The sequence below is a fragment of the Rhea pennata genome, chromosome 2, assembly GCF_028389875.1.
Source record: "Rhea pennata isolate bPtePen1 chromosome 2, bPtePen1.pri, whole genome shotgun sequence".
Taxonomy (NCBI): Eukaryota; Metazoa; Chordata; class Aves; order Rheiformes; family Rheidae; genus Rhea; species Rhea pennata.
In genome coordinates, this window is record NC_084664.1 from 108,346,448 (window position 1) to 108,363,936 (window position 17,489).

A 17,489-nucleotide genomic window follows, 5' to 3' on the forward strand; every position below is an offset into this window, starting at 1 on the left:
AATTGATTTGTCTACAATACTACAGGCATACTATCCAAGTCTGTACAACAGATGACAAACATACAGGCTACCATGAAGACCAGTCTGAGATAGCACAAGGAAAATGAAGACATTTGTGAGTAGACAGATGCTCAAAGAGCCTAGAATTTGATAGAAGATGGAGTTCAGTAAAGCCCCAATAAATTTCAACATACTGTAGTACCATTAGGCTAAGTTGATTAAACAGGAGGACATTTGAGATCTGCATAATCACCAGCTAATTAATTCAGGAGCCACTTTCACATTCTACTCAGTGCCACAGTAATTTGTTGTTTACGATCGTTTCTTGTACTATAAGCATTTGCAATTCAGAATAACTATCGTTTACTCTTCTTGAATCAAAGGATAACAATAATTAAAATCCAAATAAAGAATATATACAATAGGTACTGGCGACGCATTAGTATGTCCTCCAATAAGAACTCTTTACTGGAAGAGTGGGAAACATGGAAAGAAACTATTATAATCAATTCTGGTAATAATAATATTATAAGCTACTATCAATATCAGCTTTCAAATAATCTGTAATCTCTAAAGACTAGAATCAAACACTGATTTGTGAAAAATTAACAAAAAGGAAGAAAGTTTACACCTAACACCGTACTACAGATAACAGCTAGCTAAGAAAAGGGTTACATACATCCGGTTATGAACTCCTCATTTATTTTATTATCTTCAGACAGATTTAAATCTTGCTCTTCATTAAATGAGGTATAATATGCAAGGTCAGTCACCCACTTGCCTTCTTCATTTTGATAAACAATGCTGTGAGCTGTATCACCTGAAAGACATGTCAAATGTTGCACTGTTGATTAAGATAAAAGGATATAGCAAAATCTCTTTAATTTGGGTATGAAGGAATTCACTCGCTCACAAATCCGCAAGTTTAAAAAGTAGCTCAAGCTGCTGCAGCTGCAAGCTAAAACTAATTCTGAAACAGCAACAGTTTAGCGCAATGCATTAAACTGTTTAAAAAAAAAAAAAAAAAAAAAAAAAAGGACAAGTCAAAATTTATTCAAACTTTTTTCTTATTTACAAAGAAATTTTTTTTTGATAGCTTGCACAATTAGGAGAAAAAAGGCATGGCTTACCTTTTTATTTCTTTTCTCGTGCAATGGAGTCTGGTCTCAATCGTACAGATGGGCTATTTCTAAAGCAACCTACCTTTGTCTTTTGTAGATAAGCATGTATCCTCACAGCTGTCTGCAGTTGGAGACAGGTAAGTATCAGCCAGACCAACTTCACGCTCATTTGAATCTGCATCTGTTGTAGCTGCACGTGCACTAAGGGGAATCTTAGGAGTGGTGTAATACCCCATAAATCCATCTGCTGGGTGTAGTATTTCTGCATCAGAAGCAGAAACTTGACACTCAGATGATTTTATTTCTTGCTTTGGGAGAGCACCCAGAACATCAGCTTTATGGCTGTCCATGCACTGAAGATACAGTGAATCTAATTTCAACTCAGCAGCACTGCAGGAATCTAGCACATCACCATCAGTCACGGAACTCTTAGAAAACAATAATAATAATGACCAGAAAAGTGTCAGAAGTTTTGCATTTGTTAACTGTTTATGTTAATAATTACAGGTACAAAATAGTCTAAGTTAACTATGTTTGAACTTTATCTAAAAACAAAGTGGCATTATCAGGCTTTTTGTAACAAAAGTTTAGGCTGTTAGTTCAAGCAGTAACAAGTTTTCAAATAAGCATCCATCTTTTAATATAGTCTTACTCTGGATGTGATAAATAGAAAAACTTAAATGACAATTCCATACCAGTTGCCGTACTGTTCTTGGCAGTGTTTCTCTCTGTACAGGACATCCAGTTATCTCTTGTTTTTGTGAATCTTCATCACTAGCATTCCCAGAGTCTCCTCCTGTAACAGCCTGATAAGCACCAGGAACCCAAGAGTCCTCCTAAAAAAATTAAGATTTAAATTCCACTACAACAGACACATTTAATAAAGAAATTCTTCAGCTGCCATTGCTTTTACAATGTTAAAACATTCTCCAGTAAAGAGTTTTATCAAACTTAGTTTGCTCATTTTCCACTGCCATTGGCAACTATGGCTGCCAGCACCATCGATGAGGGCAATAATTTCTGGCTATGCCAATCTGTGCATTTGCCCCCACTAAGGGCATATGCAACAAGAAGATGAAGGATCTCTTGTCTTCCCTCCCATTACGTCCTTTCACTCCCTTTAACAAGGGCATTAATTCCCACCCCACACTATTCCTGTTCCCCTTCAACCTCCTGGAACGCACAGCCGGACAAGGACTCCAACTCCAGTTTGGAATCTGTTGTACTGATCCCACTGCCTATGTACAACACTGGAAAAAGAACATCTTGCCACAAGTAGAAAAGACCTGAGAAATCCTTTATTACGCTCCCCGCCACTCTCACACTTCGATAGCAACATGGTCTCCAACAGTCACCTATCACTTTCTTCACATACAGGCCTACAGACCCAACTACTGCTCCAATACAAGTGGCTAATGCATAGAAGACTCATCCAATAACTGGCAGCCTGTGCAGACTACATTAACATACTACTCCCAGAGTCTGGAAACTCCAGTGTCAGTTGGAGATCTCAGAATTTGTCAAGCATTTGTCAAGTTTAACAAAATTCTAATCTTTACTACTTGCTACAGTTATTTTGAAGCAATAATCAATTTTACGATACTATTTTCAGAAGCTATAGTTGCTCTAAAGTTTAAATCCATCACATTCTCTCACTTTGGCCGAGCATGTAACTGCCAAGATCTCATCTAAGAATGCAGAAGCCAAGAAAATGGAAAGACTTTTAATCCCAGGCAATCTGTACCCGACAGAACAAACTGCTGCTCAATGACTGACTAAAAGGCAGACAAATGCTGCTCTAAGCTTACCTTTCACATGCAGACCTGCTAAAGAGACTCATTTATTCCCCTGTGAAAACAAGCTTCCACAATGCTATACACTTAACAAAACCTTGGAGACTGCTACTCAAGATAATGAAACAGTGATCCAAAAACCTTTTATGAAACTAGCTGTATGGTATAAGAAAGAAACAACCAACCAACCATTAGTGCTAGTGTTCTCTTATTATTTTAAGAAATTAAATATAACACAGAATCCTTTGTCAGAGGCAAGCACAGATTGTTTCCAACAAGTTTAATTGCTGCCTTGAAAGACAGCTCCACTCTTTCCTTTGAACATTGTTGTACTTCAAACTGCAATTCTAAATAAGACTAGCAACAAGTCAAAACTACTGAGAGTAATTTTTTCACAGAAAGTATGATTCAAATTGTCAGTTACTACAGAAACTACATGCCCAATTCCTGGAAATTATGAGCAAGTTACAAGCAAGATCAAAAGATGGCTGGCATTAGTTTCCCTTCAGCTGACCAGCTTGTTTAGCGGGCGGGGGGGGGGGGGGGGGGGGGAGGGGGGGGGGAGGAGGGGAAAGGAGCCAAATCAAGCACTTCACAGATATTAGACACATCCTTATGCCTCATTCAGAATACTCTGCATTCAGAGGCTGCTAATCAAAATTAAATCCTGTCTTCACAACACCATGGTTTCAGTACAGGCTTCTGCTTAGCAACAGACCTTTCTTCTTTAGGGGACTTGAGAGGATTCCAACTATCTCATCATCTTTAGTACTAAAATAAGCACTGGAAAGCTGAGAGAGAAAGAAATGTTAGAAGAAAGACCATACTTAAAATGCTCCAGAGAATGCCTCAAAGGTGCAATAAGATCAGACTAGTATACATGGTCCAAAACCCTAAAAAGCAATCCAGAAAGGGTGTGGTGAACTTCAGTGTACATTAAACTCATCAACTGGAGAGTCTAGCCCTAACTACAGCAAGTGCAGACATATACCCTCCTTCAGTGTTACTCTGAAAGGTCAAGATAACACAATTCAGTACCACATATTAATATTCTAATGCATACTCAACTAATGTGCTGCTCAGGACATTATTCCTTTTCTTTACAGCAAACTATCCCACAGCTTAGAGATGGATTTTTTTTTTTTAATCTAAAAACATGCTTTTCATAGACAGATTAGGAAATGCAGTCTTAAGTAATCCAGTACAAAGTCCCTCTTCAGGAATTACTACTAATGCTACTCCAATTATTACAGGTCTTCCTCTAAGCACAAGCCTCCTCCATCCCAAAGACAAGACAAGTCTTAACAGTTTGGGACGTTTTTCCATTGCAGGATAAAGTAATAGAACTGACCCGCACAAAATCCCCCTCCAGAACTGCTTACTAGTAGAAAGGAGAACAGGAGAAAGGGGAGTGTGGGTAGTGAGGGTAGAGAGGGATGGCAAACTCAAACACAGACTTGAATAAAGCTGGCACTGTAACACAACACTCCTCAGCTTTGCCAGAAACCTCCCAGACTAATGTCTCTTGGGATAGGCAGCTACTTAATCAACTCCCCCATTCCTTGTTCCATAAACAGCAGGAACTTGTGTGACAAACAGATACATCAGCTGCTAGACCTGCACTATAAGAACAAGGGGAAAAAATGGTTCATTTGCTCCCTTTTTTTCCTCCATGGAAAACCTGAGAGAGGGAAAAAGAAGACAAAATTCTAATTAAACTGTTTTGATTATATTTTCAAGCTTTTTTTTGCTACTAAATAAAAAATTCTTTGTTGTAGAGGCTATTTGCCAACAGAGTTGTCAGGGTTTGTCAGAAAAGGAAGTGTTCACTCTGGCAGAGAACACTCAATATACCACCATACTGAAGAGCCATTAGGCATGCTGAGCTTTGAACTTCACTTCAAACCTACTTGAAGGAAGCCATTTTCAGAAAGCTTCAGTGCCGTACAGCGTTCTGAGAGTTCCTGCACATTGGTGTCTCCTCTTGTCACTTCCGGTGGTAGCAGCTGCTCAAAATAGGCTTCTAGCTGGTTATCAAAGAACTCTTCATCATCAATATCATCATCTATTGAAACAGAAGGAAAAAAAATAATCCATTCACCTTCCACAGATATTTTTAAATGCCTCCGTCACAGCAATTCTGCAATCTTTAGTGTACTGATTCTCACAACACACACACATAGTCAGAGCAGCATTATCTTATTTTCCCTCAAAAATAACTAGGCACAGAAACATGTTACTGGCTTTTACTCTGTGACTAGCGGTATGCATCAAAATAATAAGATGCCAGCATCTTAACTCCCGGGTCATCTAGCGACTCTTCTTTTTCTCATAATCCATGTTCCACCACATTCCAGCCAACAAATCATATACATAGTCATCAACAGAATAAATTATAGTAATATAGCATAGTTTTGTTTCAATGCCAAAAAATGTCACATGCTATTATTAAGACCAACACTATTGTTAATAAATAAGTGAAAAGCTTACCAATACTTTTTTTGTGGTGTGTGTGTGGGGGGGGGGGGAGAGAGGGGGGGGGAAGAGAGAGAGAGAGAGAGAGAGAGAGAGAGAGAGAGAGAGAGAGAGAGAGAGAGAGAGAGAGAGAAATTAGGAGAAGAGAGTTCAGGTTTTGGGTTGTTTTATTACTAAACAGCCAGGTTTCTAGGACATGTTTAAAAGCACTCTTAAAACCATTGTAAAATACATTTCAAGAGGAAATCTAACATCTTTATCTTTTGCTCTTTCAATTCTAAAAACAGGATTGCTTGTGTTTTCCTTTACAAAAACCAGTATACTCAAACAGGCCCTGTATTTATAAATTTACAATCAGATTTTGTTTTCCAAGTAATTTGAGAAACATTCATTTTCAGGTTGCTGGTGACGGAGTTCACCAATGATTCTGACTTTGAATTGTGCATGTCAATTCTTTCACTAATAAAATATTCTCAGGAATTTGCTCAGTATTTCCTTCTGCCAAGGAAGTTTACACATTGTCAAGAATACACAAAAAACATACATAAGTAACCATTATTTCTGCCTTTTATTTTTTTTGGTGCCCTGTAAGATCAGAGCCTGATTTACAGAAACATCAAGGTCCAGTCTTTCAGTGGAAAGAGATTTAAGCCAAATGGAACAGCACCCCAGCAATTTTGATATTATAGTAAGGTGATCTAGACCTGTTATATTTGACAGTCAGTAGCTGAAAAATACAAATCATAGCTCTGTTTCCATGTATGATACAGGAGGAGGTAGAGGGATGGCAGCAGCCTAAATCTCTGCAGTCTGTAAGAGAGAATTAATACCTATCCTTAAAACAGACAAGAGTGCTTTAGAAGTTATAGAAGGATTAGTTGGTCTACCATTTCAGTAACTAAAACCCACAGTTTGAACTCAAATTAGCAGCAACAAGATTGAGTGGCATAATTTCATTTAGCTCTGTCTTGACTTCTTGACAAAACTGAAGTAACAATCTGCTATTTCCCAAATAACTGTAAAGTAGGTTAATGCCCTTCCCTTCAGATACCAGAAACTTCCTGCCTAAATTTTAAAATATTCACTACTGTCTGGCTACCAAATTAACACTGAATGCTGAATTACAAAATAAAATGCAAGTTGCTCACTGGCCAGGAAAAATAAAAATATCTGCTCCATCATTACTGGAACCCTGAATAGGAAAGTATTTCCAATTAAAGACTACTAACTACCAAGTGGAGGGGTTAAGGTAATCCCATCTTCAGAGGGATCACTTCTAACAAATTCTATAACCCCTTACTCCTATTACTATTTCAAAACAGTTTCACTCATGAACCGTACTAATTTTCTTTAATATTCCTATTCACAGAACTGCGGAATGGTTGAGATTGGAAGTGACCTCTGGAGATCATCTAGTCCAACACCTCTGCTCAAACAGGATCACCTAAAGCATGTTGCACAGGACTCTGTCCAGTACGCTTTTGAATATCTCCAAGTAAGCAGACTCCACAACATCTCTGCACAACCTGTTCCAATGCTCTGCTAACCTCACAGCACACGCACAAAAAAATACACAAACAACAACAAAAAAAAAACACAACCCAGATGGTAGGGTCAGATGGAACTTCCGTATTTGTTTGTGCTCGTTGCCTCTCATGCTACCACCAAGCACAATTGAGAAGAGTCTGGTCTCATCTCCTTTCTACCCTCCCTTCAGGTACTTGTACATATTGATAAGATACCCCTCAATCTTCTCTTCTCCAGGCTGAACAGGTCCAGCTCTCACAGCTTTTCCTTATAGAAGAGATGCTGTAGTACCTTCATCATCTTTGTAGCCCTGCGCTGGACTCTCTCCAGTAGCTCCATGTCTCTCTTGTACTGGGGAGCTCAGAACTGGATGCAGTACTCGAGATGAGGCCTCCCCAGGGCTGAGTAGAGGGGCAGGATCACCTCCCTCGACCTGCTGGCAACACTCTTTCTAATGCACCCCAGGAGACCACTGGCCTTCTTGGCCAGAAGGGCACATTGCTGGCTCACGGTCAACTTGTCCACCAGCACTCCCAGGTGCTCCCTGCCTTTGCAGCGGGTCAGCCCCCAGCCGGTACTGCTGCATGGGGTTATTCCTCCCTCTTCTCTTTGTTGCAGTTCACAAGGTTCCCCTCTGTCCATCTCTCCAGACTGTCGAGGGCCCTCTGAATGGCAGCACAGCCCTTAGGTGTGTCAGCCACTCCTCCCAGCTTGGCATCATCAGCAAACTAGCTGAGGAGGCCCTCTGCCTCTCCATCCAGGGCACTGATGAATGCATTGAACACGACTGGACCCAGTACTGACCCCCACGGGGACACCACTAGCCACAGGCCTCCAACTGGACTCTGCGTCACTGAGCACAACCCCGTGAGCTCTGCCTTTCAGCCGGTTCTTAATCCGCCTCCCTGCCTGTTCATCTAGCCTGTACTTCATCGGCCTGCCTGCGAGGCTGCTACGGGAGACAGGGTGGGAAGCCTTGCTGAAGGCAAGGCAGACAACATCCGCTGCTCGCCCCTCATAGAAGACTCTCAGGTGGGTTAAGCGTGATTTTTCCCCTTGGTGAATCCGTGCTGACTACTCCCGATCGCCTCCTTTTCTGGCTGACTGGCCTGTAGTTTCCTGGGTCCTCCTGCTTGCCAGCTGTTTGAAGGCCGGAGCAACACTGGCTTCCTTCCAGTCCTCAGGCCCCTCTCCGGTTCTCCGTGACCTCTCAAAGGCGATGGAGAGTGAGCAGGCGACGACACCAGCCAGTTCCCTGAGCGCTGGGAACTGCGGGTCACGGGCCTGTCGAGGCCCATGGACTTGTGTGTGTCAAGTTTGCTTAAGTGATCATTAACCCAATCCCCCTTGACCAAGGGGAAGCCTTCCTTTCTCCAGACCTTCTCTCTGCTCTCCGGGGCCAGGGATGCCTGACGGTTGGTCTTACCAAGAATGACTGTGGCAGCAAAGGCATTCAGTAACTCTGCCTTCTCCGTATCCTTCATCACCAGGGCTCCTGCCCCGTTCAGCGTCAGGCCCACGTTTTCCCTAGTGGTCTTTTGCTACTGACGTACTTGAAGCAGCCCTTCTTGTCATCCTTGACAAAACATCCCTTGCCAGATTAAACTCCAGATCGGCCTTGGCCTTCCTAGCCCTGTTTCTGCATACTCAGAGAACATCCCTATATTCCTCCCAGATTACCCGTTCCCGTTTCTGCCTTCTCTATACCTCCTTCCAAGGGTTGAGTTTTACCAGGAACAACTTAGTCATCCATGCAGGTCTCCTGCTGCCTTTGGTGCACTCCTTTCTCATAGGCGTGCAGTGCTCTTGAGCTTGGAAGAGGTGGTCCTTGAATATTAACCAGCTTTCTTGGACTCTCTTCTTTCTAGGACCCTATCTAGGATCCCATGGGACTCTTCCAAGCAGGTCCCTGAACAGGCCAAAGTTCGCTCCTCTAACACAGGTTTTTGATTATGCGTAATCCCGTTTAAAAAAGAAAAAAAACTTCATTAAAATATTATGCTTCTTCTCAAGTAGGCTGTAACACTCTGTCAGAATTCTAGAACCCCACAGATAGCTATGAACTTAAAAATACACTTACCAGTGGAGTCTCCTTCTAAGCTTCCAAGAGATGAGAGTTTCTCATTCTCTAAAAAACTTGAAAGGCTAGTGCTGAGATGCTCACTTAAGATTTCACCTTCTATCAGCTTTTCAGAAGGTTCAAGTGCACCAACCTGTGGAAAACATTCATATATAAATGCTTCTAGGAGTTACTAGTTATTGCATAAGTCCACTTATTTATAAACAATTAATGAGGTTGATAACATTCTGAAACCCCCTTTTTTCTCTTATTCCAGCAACATTCTAATTCCACTGGACTTTTCACAATTTAGCTTTCAAATTGGATATATGCAAGAAACATAGGGATTATAAAAGAGCTAGAAGAAAAGCAACTGAACGACATGAAACTTGTAAAGATTTCAGAATGAAAGTACTGAACCATCACATTAAGAATTTACATTTGAATAAATCAATCTCTCCATAAGCTGTAATCCCACCTTAAGGTACAAGCTGGGACAACTCTCAATACATTCCTATACTTTCACAGAAACTGTACACTCAAATTAACCTTTTGCTCTAATTTCTTCATATAACATATTAAACTGGTTCTGAAGTAGCATTTCAACTTTAAAAATGTTTTTATATATAAAGAAGATTATTATACAATTATTATTGTATAATAATTACAATTAAGTGTAACAGCATGTTACAGCATTAAACAGCATGATGTAGTATCTGTTTTGGTTCTAGTCTCATATTCTTTTGTAATAAACACATCATATTCAACTGCTATCAAAAGCAAAATTTCAGAAAGGAGTAGGTAGTAAATATTCTTCTATGAACTTAAATTAGGTTGTTCAGATGGTAGCCTGTAAGCATTCAACTGCTACTTACTCTCCTCTACATTCCTTAAAAAAGAAAAATGAAAGAAAGCCAAGTATATTTAGCAAGTATCAACTGACACATCAAGGACCACACACCTGAAAAGCATCTGGCTACATTCTATAATGGGCACATAATCTGATGCCTGTACGCCTTTTGTTTCCATGCTAACCATTGCCACCTTCTCCAACACAGTGGTTGCAAGTAGCTGAAGCATAGCCCTACTTGTCAATAGGTGATGGAGTTGCAGCAGTTGGAAGACTGGATTCCTAGATACAGTGCAGTTTCTACGCTGAGGGCACTGAAGCCCTCCCTCCCTGACTTACTATTCCTTAAAGCAATTAACAAGCACAGGGGCAAGTCAAATCAGGTTGATATCGTCTACTTTAGTTTCCAAAAACAGTCAGTAAGGTTCCTCATCAAGCTACCTACTATTGAAATGGGGGAAAAAATAAAAGGTCCTTGCATAGATAAAGAGCGAGAAGACAGCAAACAGAAGGTAGGAGTAAACAACAGTTTTCACAACAGAAAAAGGTTAGGTGGAGTCATGCTCCCATAGCAATAACTATATTAAGTGATCTCAGAAAAGGAGGCAGAGAGTAAGGCATGACATACTCAGTATGCTAGCACTGTTACAAACTTAATGAATACATGACATAAAATAATGAAGAGTTCAATTTCCCTCCTCCTCCGCCTCCTCTCAGAGTTAATTCTAGTATAAGACTATTATTAGGAAAACATTTCCTGTATTTAGAAGAGTTTTTACCTCATTATTCGTACTGCTTGGAAGCAAACACATTCCAGTTGACAAATCTGGAACAAAACAACGTAGTATAATCAGTATTTTATTATGTTATACTATTAATTCTGTAAAAGAAGAGCAGACTGGGGCTTCAAAGGTATTTAAAAGTTATTAAAAAGGCAGGGCTTCCTCAGGATGAGCTCTATTAAAAAAAAGGAAACCCACACACAAAAAGCAAAAAATCCCGCACATTTGACAATCACTGCCTTGATTTCTACAAGGCAGTGAAAAAAATGCAAAAAATCCCAGGTTGCTGCTGCAGCAGAAATAGGAACAGGAACAAACACTGTGCCCCACTGTTGCATTTCATCTACTGGGACAATTCCAAGTAGCTTCTAATTTTCTTTTTATTATATCCATCCATAATCAAACCGCAAGTCCCATTAGATGAGAATGTTTTAGACACGCACATACCAATTTTAGCAAAAAAAAGACTCCTAATTCTGAAGTCATAGATAAGAATAAAAAGCAGACTCCAGATTACTACCTTAAACCTTGCCTAAACTACAAGTTAAAACTAAGTAACTAATATCATTGGACATGCAAATACAAATACCAGAGGGGGCCTATTTTCAAAAATGTCAAGATTTTTATTGCTACGGTCACTGCCACTTTCTCAAAACTACTAAAAAAAAAAAAGTAGTAGTCAACTGTTTACTTATAGAAGAAACATGCTTTGTGAGGGCCCATTTATGTTACAAAACATACTCCTTTCTAATGTAATGTGTTCTTTATTAAATTATTATTAATAGTTACCTCATGAAAACTTATGCAAATATTCAGTACATACTTCTAGTCACTACCCTGCTCAAAACTGTATTTACTAAATGCACTTACTGAATTTTAAGGAAGTGGGGAATCTAATTGCAGGATTGGCAAAAGTAAGTAACAAACAAGTTTGATATCAATAGCTATGCTTTTAAAACAAGTTACAGCATACTATTTTGCTTTCATCACTCAATGCATGTTTCAAGAAAACTTAGTTTTAACTTAAAGTATTCCAAACTACTTTTTTATGCATCATCACACTAGAAAAGCATGAACTTCTAGCTTCTACAGCTGCAAATAAAGACCACATATCATCCATCAGAACAGGACAGGAAGAGACATTAGTTAAAATACAATCTTGTAGACTCGCACCTACTGAAAGAGAAGTGGTTGAAAATAACTTACATATACTATTTCACATACTTACATACACCATTTCACAAAGTTCCTGAAATTAATTCAGATACCTACTAGCATTCTGTTTATGATACCTTATAGCAAATATGATTCTCACCAGCTTCTTGTCTGGCTTTGTGCTTTGGGGACAAATCTAAGAACATATCAACTACAAGCTATTTCAGTTTTCAGTTCCCACAAATTAATACTCTTTTTCAAAATTCATTTATACTATGCCACAAAACACTGAAAAGGTCAAGAGAGGACATCTAAAGGATAAGAAACTAATTACACTGAGAATAAGCATATTTTTTTCAAAATTTAATACCTTCCAATCGTTCAAGTGGTAATACCTCAAGCAAGGTATCTTGACTGTGATTTGAATGTTCCATGACATTCTGGTCTTCCTCTCCAGATACCGAGTGGGACTGTTTCAGACTAACAGAAGTAGACTGAGGTTCTTTAATTTGTGTAACAACTTCCCTAGGAAAAGAATTATTATTTCAATAAAAACTTTTCTCAGTAAAATATGTAATCAACATTAGCTTCTCTCAATAGAAAAATCTGATACATTCTCCAATTTTAATGCCTTTGTCTCTAGAAGTTCTGCTATACATAGACTCTGCAGACCTGTTGTCAATCTTGATAATTATTCCTTTATTATAAAGTGGCAGACAAGATAATTATCAAGATTGGCTGCAGTTTCACAACCTGAAGTGTTCCACAGAAACACTGGCCCAAGATAACTTTAACCTCATCACCTCTCTACTTTTCTCCATTTGCTCCTTTAGACTTATCCCCACTTTTTGCAAAAAGGTAAGGTAAGGGGTTTATGCTGGATGCATTCCATGATCCAACTGAGAATAAGTCACACAAACACTAGACAAGATTATCATAAGCCCAAAACTCCATCATAACTTTTGTAACATTAAATCAGTGCCTAAATCATAAAGAACATGACTTATTAAAATTCTGTAGAGTTTTGTTAAATATCAATTATTATAACTCTGCAGGAAGGAAAGTCTCATTTCTGGTTTTGTAGAACTTCCACAGAGCTAGACTAACCACATAAGATGTTAAAATTTCCACATTAAATAAACTGAATCATACTTCTGCTTGAATATTTCAAATGTTCAAAGAGTTTTCCTCATAGAGGTAAAATCTAAAATGCCCTTTTTTTTTTTTTTTTTTTTTTTTACACTTGAGTACAAGCAAGAAGCTGACTTACTCCCTTAAATCTTATATTCTTTATTTAGGACACCTTGCATTTTTTAGTGCATTTTTATCAGTAAGAAAGGTGCATATTGCTACTTCTATTACAAGAGAACAGAGTTGGTCCTGTTTAGAATAACCTGTATGACAGCTTCCAACATTTCCACCACTAGTAATGCCATAAGTTATTTCATTTATTTGGTCCCTACATAACAATACACCCTAGTTATTTCTTTAGAAATAGGAAACACTGAGATTACAAGGAAGCTTAAATGTATGTTCCTTTCTGCACACAAACAGCATGATACTTAACTGAAACAAGTTTAAATAAATGGAAACCATTATTTGTATGTATGACATGAACCAGAAACATCAGCTTACTCCAAAATTAATGTAAACTAAGTAAATAAAAGCTAGGTTTACATAAACTAGAATTGTTATTATAATAAGACCCAAAATCTAAAAGTTGGCTCCCATGGCTGCCAAGTTTATTTTCTAAATTCTGAAATAGCACACCATTAACTGATAACACATATATGTCTACATCCTATATACCACTATGTGCCTTTTAGGACAGAATTAGGTTTAGCTAACTCTTTTCAGAAGGGTGAGATATCACTTACATGTCATCCTGAAAACTGAGGGCAAATCTCCTCATTGGTTCTGGATCAGATTGAGTACTGCGAGAAGATCCTGATGAAAGTGAACATTTACCTTCTTCTAAATAAGATGCCTGGACATCAGAAAGCCTGTTAGGGCAGGGAGGAGACACATCACACAATTGTTTTAACATACACCTCTCGTTTTTCAAAGACTTGACAAAAATAATCTTGATAGTCGCAGCTCTCCTATACATTCCATTATTAGGCTATTTTTAGTCTCCTTGAATTCATCTGTATTTACAGGTATTCATATGCACCCAAAGGATCTTCTTCAATTCTCTGAAATTCTGTAAGGAAATACTTTATTCTCATTTTAGTGGTTATTGCTTTAATTTGGCAAGATTCTGTTCCCTCTGGAATCTACAGCTCTCAAAAGACATAGCACAAGAATCTCATCTTACTTCTTGCTAAACCATATGGGAAAGAAGTGACCACAGGTTTCTAATTATTACTCTTTGCTCCACTCTCTGTTAAGCAAGTTATAATAAGATATGTCAAATTTTTGTTAACAGGTATCCATACAGTACTAGTTTTTACAGTAAGCTTTCTAAAATGTGTCAGAATTAGTTAACTAAACAAAAAACATGTAAAAAATGTATTATTCCCTAAATGATCTCAATCTTGAGTAAAATAAACTCTGAAGAACTGAGTTAAACGAAACTTTTCATCATTATCTTTTCAACCTAAGAATTGGAATATCCTTTTAAAGGATAAGTGATTAAAGTATTTTATGATAGGCATGATTTAAAGAGGACTTTTCATTGCTAGCAGTCATTCCATGCTATTGACTACTGCATAGCTTTATCATCTACCGTGTAAGATATCAACCACCCCCGTCAAGGTTACATGTTTTAAAAGCTTTTATTTTATTAAGTCTTATAAGACAGTAATTTAAATTAACTAACAGTCTCACCTGTTGTCACAGTCTGTTTTACTCCTGGCAACAGTTGAAGCTGCAACAGGTAAGCCAGGGTTTGAGGAAATTGTGACATTTTCAAAAGTTACATTTGTACTGCTACTTAGTGAATTGCCCAAGAAGCTTGGAAATGTCTCATCCGCAATATTTCTGAAGTCTTCCATTATCTTGTACAATATTAAGCTGTTTAAAGTAACACTCTGCTTGGCAACAGCAGCAGCCCTAGTCCAGAAGCATCTGAAAATAACAAAACTATACAGTTACGTAAGTCACAGTAGCGCTCTCACAATTAAAGTACCTATACACAGCAGGCAGTATCCTTTAGCAACTGCCCCACTGCATCTACAAACGCGTTTAAAAACTCTTCCCCGTCTTCTCCACCTCCAAGCCTTTTGGGCACCACAGAATTTTATGAACCCCCCGAACTTTCTAAAAAGAGCAGTAGTACTGCAAGTTACAGCACTGACGCTGCAAGAGGTGCCAACCTATATTTAGCCTGTAAAGCTGCTTGGACCAGGGCAGCCTTCCTCCATTTCTGCAGCAGCAACGCACCTGGGGGCTTACAAACGGCCTAACGCGGTTTACCTGGGGCCGCTACGGGGCTGGCTACAGCCTGCGCGGCCTGAGCCTTCCCCCGAAGCCCCGAGGCTGCGGCGAGGGGCAGGAGGAAGGACCGAGCCGGTCCCTCCGGGGCTGAACCACGTCCCGTCGCTACTCGCCTGGGAGGAAGGCGAGGGGAAAGGAACGGAGGCGGGCCGCCCTCACCACCGAGCGGCAGCCGCGCCGGCCCAACCGCCAAAACTTCAAACCGCCGCTGCTTCCGCACGCGCCGTCCCGCACCGACTGGCCTGGCCCGGCCCCGCCCCCAAGGCGCGCGCGCGCGCGGGCACACAGCACCCCCCGCCCCTCACACGCACACGCCCCCGCACACGCCCGCCCGCCCGCCCGCCGCCCCGGGCGCCTGCGCAGGGCCGCGCTCACCTCCCAAACTCCTCCGAGCCCGCGCGCGCGCTTCTCCCGCCCCGCGGCCAGCCAATGGGCGGCGCGCTCGGCTCCGCCACGCGAGGAGGAGGGAGCGAGAGCTGCCGGTTGGCCGCCAGAGCGCCCCAGAAAGAAAAAGTTTGCGGAGAGAGCTGCTGATTGGGCGAGGGGCGCGTGGCGTAGCTCGGGTGCCCCCGCCCCCCACGTCGGGCGGGCCGGGCCGTTAGTGGGGGGGGCGGGGGAGCGCCGTGTGCGGCTTGGGCGGCAGCTCTGCCGCTGCGGGCCGCAGGCGCTGGGAGAAAAAGAGTCGGTGTGGGTTAATGTTGCCTCCAGAGACTGTAAAAGGATATAGCTAAAGCCTCTCTGGTCCCTGCAGTCCTGGGCCAGGGGATAACCATATCCAACGGAAAAAAAAGCTTCAGATTTATTTATATGCTTCATTATGGTTATTTTGTCTGACACATTTTTGCTGTGTGAGTCACTTTATTTGCATGAAGAGATTACATAAAAAATATACTCTATTTCAAATTTGAAGCCTAAATGTCACGTTCTGAGGAGTATGAGAAGTCAGTGGGCACCTTTAAAGCAAACCACACAAAAACAGGGATATGTATATTCTGACAAATTTGAAAAATCTGAATTGCACGTAGTGTTACTTCACGATAGGCAGCCCTACAATACAATTCTTCTACAGTCATAGTCCAGGTATGGATTTTGCAAAAGAATAGAGAAAAAGAAAAAAAATCATTTGAAAGTCACATCATATTCAAAGCAACAAAAACTCACTGGATGGCTACTCCATTAAAGCTACAAGGCCCTAGAACTGACATGGGAGAAATGGTCTTGGAAGTTCAAGCTGAGATGTGCTCCAAGGGGATCAACAATATATGGGGTAAAGTACATTTTCAGAAGAGAAACAGAAGAGACAAGTTTTATTAACTGCTGAATAAATTTAAAATACTGCATGCATACGCTATAATCCTCCCTCTTTCAGCCCTTACCATTTCATCCCTCCAAGGGGTTCATCTCTTTGGGTTCATAAGATGGACTCCTAGAAGGAAGAGATTTTTAAGGAGGGAAGCGTGAGGTTGAGAAAGAGTTGGACAGTCAAGGACATGAAGTAAATAGTCCTGGTTTATAGAGACATCAATGCAGAATAGCAGATGGAAAAAAAAAGCTACTATTAGGCACAGAGAAATACTAGAGCTTGGCTGCTGAAATCAAAGCGCTTGGCCACTCTATTGGAAATGTGACTCATTTGCACTGAATATGCAATAGCATGTTTCCATTAGTAAAAACTGTGACTGGAATTAGTCAGGATATCTAATAATACATGTTCAGCATAGAGGAAGATAATATAACTGCACTGAATTAACTGGAACCAAATACAGTAATTGCCAAGTAATAGCAATTGTTTGTAGCTTCAAATATAAGTGGTTATTCTGGGTTCCATAACAATAGCAGCCAGTTAGAAAAAAATATATCAGGTTTTCCCTTAGAAAACGTTCCCTTGCTTATCAAGGATGTGTGTACATTAAAAAAAATCTCTTTTAATATATTTTACACCATTTTTTGTTATATTGTCAGATATATCCCAATTACTGCAAACACTATAGGGTCTTGTAATATAACCTTTCAACACCTGGTAACAGCAACATATATAACCAAAAGCACTTTGGTAGCTTCTCAGGAAAGTACACTATTTTTTTCCCCGACTGATACAATTAGAACCACAGTAAAGAAAAAATTAATAGCTGTATTGGGGGGGGGGGGTCTTTTAAGGATAAGATAGGAATTCTGGAAACAGCTAACCCTTCAGAAGTATATTTTGCTGTTTGTATATACAGAAACATTTCTTCTACTGTAGGAATCAATTCCACTTTAATAGTCTGGCTCTCAATTTTTTTCATGACT

At 40.1% G+C, this 17,489-nt stretch overlaps 1 protein-coding gene across 1 annotated transcript in view; it reads right to left on the reverse strand.

The window, feature by feature from the left end:
- The window catches only part of CEP192 (centrosomal protein 192), a 74,705-nt gene extending 59,905 nt beyond the window's left edge, over window positions 1–14,800 (reverse strand). Inside the window, exons 1-9 of the mRNA XM_062568113.1 lie at window positions 14,592–14,800; window positions 13,640–13,765; window positions 12,133–12,287; window positions 10,605–10,651; window positions 8,997–9,129; window positions 4,825–4,979; window positions 1,817–1,957; window positions 1,204–1,549; window positions 680–820 (exon numbers count right to left, since the gene is read on the reverse strand). Coding sequence (XP_062424097.1) covers window positions 680–820; window positions 1,204–1,549; window positions 1,817–1,957; window positions 4,825–4,979; window positions 8,997–9,129; window positions 10,605–10,651; window positions 12,133–12,287; window positions 13,640–13,765; window positions 14,592–14,758 — 1,411 coding nt within the window. The 5' untranslated portion in view covers window positions 14,759–14,800. The remainder of the gene's footprint in view (window positions 1–679; window positions 821–1,203; window positions 1,550–1,816; window positions 1,958–4,824; window positions 4,980–8,996; window positions 9,130–10,604; window positions 10,652–12,132; window positions 12,288–13,639; window positions 13,766–14,591) is intronic.
- Window positions 14,801–17,489: the final 2,689 nt, after the last annotated feature.